Genomic DNA, 10,166 nt, shown 5'->3' with positions numbered 1-10,166 from the left:
TTTAAAAAAAAATTCTTGGACTCTATATTGAACATAATTTTAAGAGAATGTCAACGGCGTAATATTTGTTTTCTCACTCAGACCCACACGTGATACACAGAAAAAATTACCCAAACAATTTTACAAACAGTTATAGGTACTCCAAAATACATAGGTAACCAACGCAATTTTCTGATTGCTGGACTATCGTTATCATTATTCCAGGTGACCCACAGAATTTGAATGTATTCCAAATAGATATCAGTATTCATTAATTAATTATTTAAAAAAATGTATATTACATGATAAAACAATTTTATTAATAATAAATATCTTCCAACAGATCATACATACCGCGGTACAATACAAATAAACAATAGACGCTATGTAGATCTTGAGGCTAGATTTAATTTGGCTATAACCTATTAGATAGACAAAATCTTTGGTTTTAATTATACAAATAACAAGTAAATAATGACAAGAACTGTATGAGTGCAGTACCTTTACACTATGTATAACGAATTTATGCATATATACTATATAGATGCAGATGTTAAAATAAATATAATTTTTTTTTAAATCACACAAATTGAAACATGTATATTTTTAAGAGAGGGTTCTCGTGAAAACCATCCCCTATTTATTACGCAACTTTAAAAACCTTAACGCTCTTCCGAGACTACTCAACGTGGTGTAGAGTGCGCGTCTCGCCGCCATCCGGTCGTTTATGCGGTTTAGGCGACCACAATAATCAACAAAGTCGCCGACTTTTCTGATACCGGTGCCGCGCGACGTCACGGTGGTTTGTTCGGTCTTTACACCGGCCACCGTGTCTTCCACGACGACCTCCAGGGCACCGTTATTTCCGGCGTCGCAACGAGTTCCGGTCTCGTTCCGGTCGCCGTGAGTCCATTCGGATAACTCCCTAGACAAACTGTCCCTAAGTCGGTGGTACTTCGTTTCGGTGGACTTCAAAAGCACGATCAAGTTGTCCAAAAGTTGCAGCTTTTGCATCAGTTTCCAGCCTCGTGCGAGCTCCGCTGACTTGTCGTCGTGCTGCTGCACCGGAGTTTCACCCGATGCATACTTTGCCAAGATATCCGGGCCCGGTGCAAAGTTTACGTATTCATGTTGGTCGTCCTTCGAGTTCGGTTGTCGTCCTTTGGTTGTCGGACTGTCGTTATCACCCGTTTCGTCGACATCAACTGTACAAGAGTCCTCAGAAGGACCCGTGTACTCCCAGTCAGTGTGGTCGGTCTTCTGCAGTATTTCCGTCACCTTCGCGTTCACTTGTTTGGTCACGTCTAGACTCCACAAAAAATCCACGTGATTGCAACGTGGGCTGTCCACCGAAACGAAGTCCATCAGCTTCGGAAGTTGCGATTTCAGTCTCATAACGTCCTGCACACAAGAACAACTTGATATAGGTTCAGATAAATAAAAAAAAGTTCTATAAACATGATAAAAAAGGCAAGTCAGGTGTGTCATAATTTGAACTTAAAATGCATATTATAACAAATCATCGCGTGACCATTATTAATTTTGAGCTCCTATAGAACAACATATGAGGACCATTGTCAGCTTCTTAACTAAGTAAAAAGTTTACATCGACAATAGTTAAAAAAACAATTTGAAGATTTGAAAAAGTCTCAAGACTATTTAGGTATAATTGATAAAACTCAAAAAAGTCAAAATATTTACACATATTTAATACTTTCAAAAACTACTAAGAATTTTAAATGTTAACTTCCGGAATCTACAAGATTCATTTTTCTATCAGAAAAAATGATGTCGATGTAAAAAATCGGAGCGTTTTATGTTTTAACTACTCCATCTGAAATAAACATATACACTACAATACATATAATAAATTATGCATTTATGCTCAGAATTTAAAAGTTCAAACATAAATATTTACAAAATATTATTTTATATTTATAAATGATAATAATGTTAATTTCCGTGAGAACGTATGAAATCTATTATGGAGAAAAATAATGATTGTATCAAAACAAATGAACATTGTGCATTAAATGTACTAATTTTATTTTGGAATACGTTTGCGAAGTCTAAAATTAAAGAATAAAAAGTAAGTCAGTATTTCGGTGGTGGTCTCTTCGGTCCTCGGACAGGATGGTGTAATTTTACTGTATTCGATTTGAATGTAATGATTGCATTCGATAAAAAACGATTCTGAGCGGACGAGGGAATCTTTTTTATTTAATTTTATTAATTTCTATGGCGATAAACAAAGCGTTATAAGAACAGTTTAAGAACGATTTATATATAAATAGGAAATATTTATATTTATATTTATATAATTTATAATTAGAAAATATCATAAAACTATGAAAAAAAAATATTAAAGAAAAAGCTCAAAATTCGCTCAAATGTTTTGAAAATTGTACCATGTCTAGGTAAGGATAATAATAAGTACACAACCCAAATTTCAAGTTTTTACGAATGTTTTTAACCGATTTGAAGCAACATTTCTGGTAGAAAACGTCGTCCGTAATTATTTTATATTATAGAATCGTGAAATCGTACGTTTTTTCTGCTTTAACCGCTTTTATTTCGAGTACCGTTTCAAAAATCGAAAAATGACATGTTTAAAGTACCAGATCAAGAACATAACCTTTCAGAAAAGATGCTACACTTGATACGTTTGAGCAAGTTTAGAGGGGGAATTATAAACAAATTATATCACAAATTATAAACCTACTTACCAAAATCTGTTTTATTTTTAAATAAAATAATTTATATATTTTCAAGTTATTGAGGTTCAATAAATTTACCTAATATGTTTAAGAAAATATACTCTTTGAAAATGGTACTCATCTACAATAACCTACCCCACTTCACCCTGATTAATATAACTACAGGTGATAATTTTACAAGAATTTAAAAACTTCACCTTCAAGTTCGTCAATACGTCGTCTTTTCCGTATATCAACGAAATGGGTACTTGTATGGATGTCATGTCGTACGTTGGAGGTTCAGTAGAATTGTAATGTTTTAAATTCATCATCGGACCGTAGTCGTACCGGCTAAAACAGTCTACACATTGAATTTCAGATCATGAAAATAAAATTTAAAAAATATTATAAAACATAGGTAATATTAGAAAGATTTCTGAGTAACTATTTTATGATTAATTATGAATACCTTTCAATACAAGTTGTGAGAAGTGCGTGGTTAGTTTGGACGACGTTCCCGCCGGAAAGTGTTCAATGACAAGTGGTATTAATTTCTATATATAACACGTCATGACGACAAACAAAATATATCATAAATCAATAATCACCTTTTCCTCGTATAATTAATAGGTATCATAAACGAGTTCATAAAATATAATTATTACATTGTCGAAAATATACGTTTCACTACCACACACGGAAGACGCTACGTAAGATATGCATTTTTGGCAAAACAAAGTTCGCGCAATTTTTTCTCCGTACGTGTTAGTTACCAAAAATGATTGCATCCTCGATTGAGGCATAAACATTCCATTCGAAACCCATTGATACAGAATCTAAAAAGAAAACATTTAAACATAAGCTCCTAGGGTTTTTAAGAAGATTAATACATTCTTTGGTTCTAATATGTATTATCTATAATTGTTAAACATTTTTTTTTTTTTTTTTTAATTGAATTTCGATATTATAACGTATCTAATGATTAAAAAAGTTAAAATGAAAAATCAGTGGGTAATGGATCAGAAAGTACATTTTTGTTTTTTTATAAATAATCTGCAATAACATTAACATAGACCATTGGATGAAGGTTATTTTAAGTTGGCTTTCTACTGTTGGGAAGGTACGGTTAATTTTATCATGTGTATAATATGAGACGTGGATTTTTGCAGCTGGTGCTTATACTCAGAACACGTTTTATGACTGAGGACAACCTCCTCGCCACACCAGACCAAAATACGGGGGCGTAAAACACTCATTATTTCAAAAAGTGTAAATGTTTTTGAAAATATAATTTTACATAGCTTCAAGTCGTTTACAAAACAACGTTTTTATTAAAAAATTATATTTTTAACATTTTTTTATCCCTAGTATTTTACTTTTTTGAATGACAACATGTAGTTTTAATTTGATATTCTAAAACATAATATTTTTCTAAGTAATTTGATATATAAAAATTGAATTTAGGGCGAGTAGTTTACGAGATATAGGTTATAACCTAACCTACGGGGTTACCCCGCAACATATTTGTCCACTACTCCGCTCATCTAAACTTTAAATATTTATAACTCATAAACTACTTGCCCTAAATTCAATTTTTTGTATCGAAATACTTAGAAAAATATTTTGTTTTGGAATATCAAATTAAAACTACATGTTGTCATTCAAAAAGTAAAAATTAAAAAAATTATTGGGATAAAAAATGTTAAAAATATAATTTTTAATAAAAACATCGTTTTGTAAACGACTTGAACCTATCTAAAATTATATTTTCAAAAACATTTACACTTTTGGAAATAGTGAGTGTTGTACGCTCCATGAATCACCCTGTATATATATAAATATACCTACTAATATATTTTGATTTTATACAACTATCATTATAAATGATTTTTATTTAAACTTTAAAATATATGAAGAATATGATTATTTTATCACAATCAATGTTGATGATTTTGAAATTCTACGCTCGGATTTTTAACATATAAATTTTGTAATTAATAATAAAATGTAAATTTAAAACTAAATATTATTAGTAAATAAACTCAATATTATAATTATCAAAATTCAATATTAATATTAATAGACTTGTCTATATTATTTTAAATAGTACCTATACTTATAAAACGGTTCGTTACATTGATAGAACTACATTGCAAAGTTTTTCCTACGTGGAAATCGTAATTGAACATTTGAACGAATTGAACGATATTATAATGTAATCATTATAAATTCAAAATGCATAATAATCTGACCTTTGAATTTTTTTTTTTCTTAAAATTATTAAATCTTTCAAATGTAAATGCGTTGTGTGTATCAGCTATAGTAATGACCTTGCACGAGTTGCATATATAATATTATATATTCATATATTAAATAGCCGTTTGTTTGGCAAAGGTTCAAAGTTTTCTATTTGCAATAAATATCAAACATATATTTTTGATAAGTGATACCATGATGTTTTTAACTTAATATAAATTATTTATATACTGTTGATCAAAAACTTACGTTCAACTTCTCCGCGTACGGAGCGATATGTCTTACGGATGATCTTGTGTTGAACAAGTAGGCTACCGGTGCGAGACTGATTTGAGACCTAATCTTGTGATGGTATTCTGGTCTTTCAGAAGCCATTATGAAAAACACGGACGTGCCCATCGAATAACCTACGTAATGGAGTTGCGGCGCATTGGTCTTCATTAGAATGTAGTCGAACGAAGCTGGCAAATCGAACGTTCCGACTTCGTGTAAGCTTTGCAACCGTTATTATAGTTATATTGTATTATTATTGCTTGATTAGATAAGTATAGGTATAATATATATAATATAAATATTATTATTTTCAAGATGAAAAGACGTAATAGAAAGGACCATCAATTTACCATAATATATGAATATACGAGCACTACGTATCTGCGTGTATCCACGATGAACAAAACTACAAATAATAATATTATAATATTATATAGTTATTACAATAGTTTTACCTAAAATTCCAATAATCTCTTTGCTTGGATGTCATCGTCGAGTGCTTTCTGCTGTAGGTGTTACCTCGACAGTTGGCCAACCACACGTCGTACCCGGCGTCGGATAGTTGCATCGCTATAATATAATATTATTATTACAATGCATTATGCTGCAGGTACAACGCACGATATTAACAACTTTACCTACAAAAGTTTATGCACGGCGCGAAAAAACGCATAAATAATATTATAAATTTCGATCGAGCGATTTTTTATCGACATTGATGGTTTATACTCACGTAACGATATATCGGCCCCGCCGAGCACCCAATCCGCCGAACTTCCCAGAATGCCGTGGTGCACGAACACCGGATGGTTTCTGGTTGGTTCTTGTCCGCTCTTGTTTCCCGAGATGCGATGCAACTCCAAGATGTAACCGTCCTCCGTGACGACATCGTGTACTTCAACGGCATAACCATTGTTTTTGACAATTTCAACCTAGTAGGAATTCCAAAGAATCATAAAAAATAAAATGTAAGTACATTAATATCTTATAATAATGTAGCTGTGTTTGTGTATAAGCACTTATGTACCATGTCTACAAATACAGAACACCTATAACGGTTATAACTATATACTACCGATCTGCAGTGGCGTTACTACATGGACTTAAAAGTTAAAATCGTTGAAATATACATAATATACAAAGTGTGAAAGTATACATACATTTTAATACATTATATAGGTATATTGGTATATTGGTATATATATACCTAATTTAAATTACAAATACCTAAAAATTCATTATCCAGAAATATAAAATAATCGACTTTATTTTGTACGCTAACTGATATAGGTAAACAAGAGTGTATAACGCTAAAAAAAAATTCAATTAATACACCCGAGTTTATTTGATTTAATCGTGAAAACTTATATTAATAATAATAAAATACAACATTTACGCAGGTGCCAGGATACCAAGCTATGCACCAATACGACTTAATATTATGTGTTTTTATATTATATGCGTTTTTAATACTTATATATTTTAAGATTGAAAATGCAGTAAAACAATCACAATATTTATCAATCTGTTCAAGTATCGTAAATCATAGTTAATATTTCGTTTGATATTATAGCTGTACAATAAATAAGTCTTACAAAATATAAAAAACAAAAATTTATGATTTTTAAGCAATTATCACTTATGAAGTGAAAATCGTTGAGCTAGGCAAAAAAAAAGGTTAGGTCTTTTGGATTCTCATGGTCGGAGTGAGTAATGAGTAATGATATATAGTCATTGTATATTTAATAAGATTACAGGTGGTATTTTTTATTTATATACCAATAAATTCAATTATATTTCTGTTTTATATTTTTAATGTTATACTTTAATTTTGTTAGTAAACAAAACATAAAAATGAAAATGCTTAAGATGAATATCAATATAATATATTATGTAATTTAAATAACTATTTTATATTATATTATATAATATATAAATATATTTGTACACAAATTATTTTTATTTTTACTGAGATAAAATATGTTTATAAATAAATTCAATTATTTTTTTTTATTTGACATGCGTAAATGCGTAATACGTAATGCTTATTACTTTAAAGCGACGTATTAAAAGTTTTGAAATTGAATATTAAAAAATGGTTTGAGAATGTATTAAATCTTCTTCCTAAATTCTTGATTCATTCATCAGTTTAAAAAGTATTGTTTTAGTTGAATAAAAAAAAAATCACCCATTGGCTGGTTAATTTATGTAACCTTCGATAATTTCATGAAAATTAATTAGATTTATGACAAATGTACACAATGAATTTGTAGAATATCATTTATTTATTTGTATTTTACATGAGGTACTGACATGATTCATCTATTCGTGTAATCGTGTAACCATGTCTATTGAAACTATTCAAGCAGGTATTATTATTTTACGACATATCATTATTATATTGAATATTTGAATGTTGTATGACGTGTTGTGTTATCATTGTGAACCCCATAAATAATTACTAATATGTAGAATGTTTTATTTGTATATTATTTTCTCGACGAAACGATTACATTTTATTAGCAGAACAATTAGAACAGAATTGAATAAATTTTAAATATTATTATCTTTCAGATATTCTCCCGTGCGAATCGTAACCACTTGAACTGTGATTAGTTATCAAGTATACCTAAACACTATCAACGTTAAATTAAATACTCAATGCTTATATAACAATAAAATATCGATAGAACATTGAAGTTCATCAGACATTAATTAACCGGAAATCTTAAATTAATAAGAATTCGGTTATCCTATTCGCTATTGATTGAGTACTTTCAGTAAAAAACGAGATATAAAAATATTAATTTCTTTAAAACCATAACTCAATAATTCATAACTCCATAATTCAATTCGGTTATATCGTTACACAGTTTTTTTTTTTTTTTTAGACTAATAAGGCGACGGTACAACTTAACCAACCTAAGTATTTTTGGCATTATAAGTCATAAACAATGGTGTATAAAAGAAAACTAATTTTGGCCGATTAATTATGCAATCGATTGACACTGTAGACCGCATATAATTAAAAACAATAATATAGTATTATATGCATGACGTTATCTGCACATAGCGATGACGGTTGTAAAATATTTTTGAAAATTTTAAAACGTCACACTGATATGAAATCGAAAGTTGTTACGGATTGTCGGTACACTGTATATTATGTTTCTCTATTTTTTTTTTTCGTCCATATGAGTCAGTTAAATTGTATGCAAATCATGTTGTACTTAAATACATTTTAATGACTGCGCACGCATAGAAAATTGTAGTAGTTTGAACACACTATAACGTGTTAAGGTAATATACATTTTTCGCTAAAAAGTTGAATATATTAATTGTTTCAAATACATTATTTCATTTTCAAAACATCAAACTTGTTGAAAATGCTTGATTTTTAAAGCCCGAGCAGGTTATTCTTATTCTAGCGGTTTTTCGTCTCCAGATGATTGAAACGCATTAACGTCGAACTTTTCGTCGTGCAAGTGTGCAATGACAATGGCGTAACGGACGTTTAAAAATAATTTATCGACCGGGAATGCGACGCGTGCATAGCGTAATAATAATGATAATAATAATAATAAAAACAGTTAACTTATATATTATTGTGGTACTCACGGTGGACGATCCAACATTTTTGGACATGATTGAAAATGGAAAAATCGCAGCCGGAATCAAATTCATAATAAACAATGATGGTGTGTGATGTTACTCACGAGTCATTGTCAATTTAGGTATCAAGTGTGCGCCTGGAAAAACGAACGGATAGAGGAAACCGACAAATCCGACGATCGCGCACACCAAATTATATTTAATAATAATATCGTCGTCGTTATTAATATGTGTTGTTATTATAGGAACTGCACCGCGTGCGCCGATCGTGTGTGCGCGACGACTGAACCCTAACGACGGTGGTCGCAATGTGCACAGCTCAATAACACTGTGTGCAGCACACATTATTGTACGTACGATATTACGATAGTCGTGCTCGATACTATTCGACTCGCGGTGTATAACAATTAATAATAATAATAATAACACTATTATTTACATACGACGCCGACGTGATGATTTGGCGACGATCGCGCTATCATTATTATTATTATCATTTATCATCATTATTGTTGTTGTTGTATCGCGACCACCTTTCGCGGTGTAGGTGGCGCCACGGTCGCGGCACGTTCCCGACCTACCTGCACTCTTTCGTGGGCTATACACCACGGTTGAGCGTGAAACTTTGACATTTTTTACGACGCGTTTGAGCAAATCTGTCGGTGTACCAAATGACGCAGAAGAACAAAACAAAACCTACACGATTGAGCATCATAAGAAACTCTGCGATGTTGTCATTTTCAGTTTTGAACCATATTGTACAAACAATTATTTCTTTAAACTTTAGACAATATAACAGTTAAAAATATAATATAGTTCGAATTGATGAGTTTCCGATAAAAACGTCGTTATAATTTATTATATTCATATCCCTATAAAAAAAATAGACCGAAACTTTTTTAACGCACTAAGCGACACGACTTATATAAGATTTAGGTAGCTAGGTGATCGAACACTATACATAAACTGAATTATTTCTATAGTAATTTTTTAACTGTTGCTTATCTCATATTTTCTCCCCGTAATGCTAAATGTTTAAGACATCGCATCTATAACGGTCAATATATTCTTATAGATAAATCTAATATTTATCGCTCCAGAACTAATTTACTAATCAATAACACCGTCGATAAGGCTAAACTCGACTCACTGGCCGTGGCTCGTTTGAGTTAGGTATCAAAAATAAATTAATGTAATAACGCCTATAAAAATAATAGATTATAATATTTCGGCAATGTAGATGATGTTGGCAACGTTGCATAAAACATTTCATGCTCAATCGTATCGCTAAAAAAAGGCCTATTAAGCTCTTTCGTGTTACGCTCAATCGTGCTTTATTACTTTTTTTTA

At 30.8% G+C, this 10,166-nt stretch overlaps 1 protein-coding gene across 1 annotated transcript; it reads right to left on the bottom strand.

The window, feature by feature from the left end:
* Positions 1–277: 277 nt before the first annotated feature.
* On the bottom strand, positions 278–9,200 carry LOC107170741 (lipase 3-like). The gene is made up of 8 exons (XM_089227988.1): positions 8,823–9,200; positions 5,938–6,136; positions 5,660–5,774; positions 5,181–5,424; positions 3,341–3,511; positions 3,145–3,229; positions 2,894–3,036; positions 278–1,380 (listed from the first exon to the last, which is right to left on the bottom strand). The coding sequence occupies exons 1-8, from the start codon at positions 8,886–8,888 to the stop codon at positions 616–618; spliced, it is 1,788 nt and encodes a 595-aa protein (XP_089084114.1). The 5' UTR covers positions 8,889–9,200; the 3' UTR covers positions 278–615.
* Between the last annotated feature and the right edge of the window lie 966 nt (positions 9,201–10,166).

The sequence above is a fragment of the Diuraphis noxia genome, unplaced genomic scaffold (genome assembly GCF_037042655.1).
Source record: "Diuraphis noxia isolate RWA-SAM2 unplaced genomic scaffold, SU_Dnox_SAM2 contig0004, whole genome shotgun sequence".
NCBI lineage: Eukaryota > Metazoa > Arthropoda > Insecta > Hemiptera > Aphididae > Diuraphis > Diuraphis noxia.
Note: the sequence above shows the minus strand (reverse complement) of the source record. Positions and strands in the feature narration are given on the sequence as shown.

What these genes read in the sequence shown, in the direction of transcription:
- LOC107170741 (XM_089227988.1), bottom strand. Translation starts at nt 8,888, where the DNA reads ATGAATTTGATTCCGGCTGCGATTTTTCCATTTTCAATCATGTCCAAA. An exon ending in AGAGATTATTGGAATTTTAG is followed by an intron (nt 5,425 to 5,659) that starts GTAAAACTATTG and finishes ACGGTTGCAAAG; the next exon opens with CTTACACGAAGTCGGAACGT. An exon ending in CGTACGCGGAGAAGTTGAAC is followed by an intron (nt 3,512 to 5,180) that starts GTAAGTTTTTGA and finishes TTTTCTTTTTAG; the next exon opens with ATTCTGTATCAATGGGTTTC.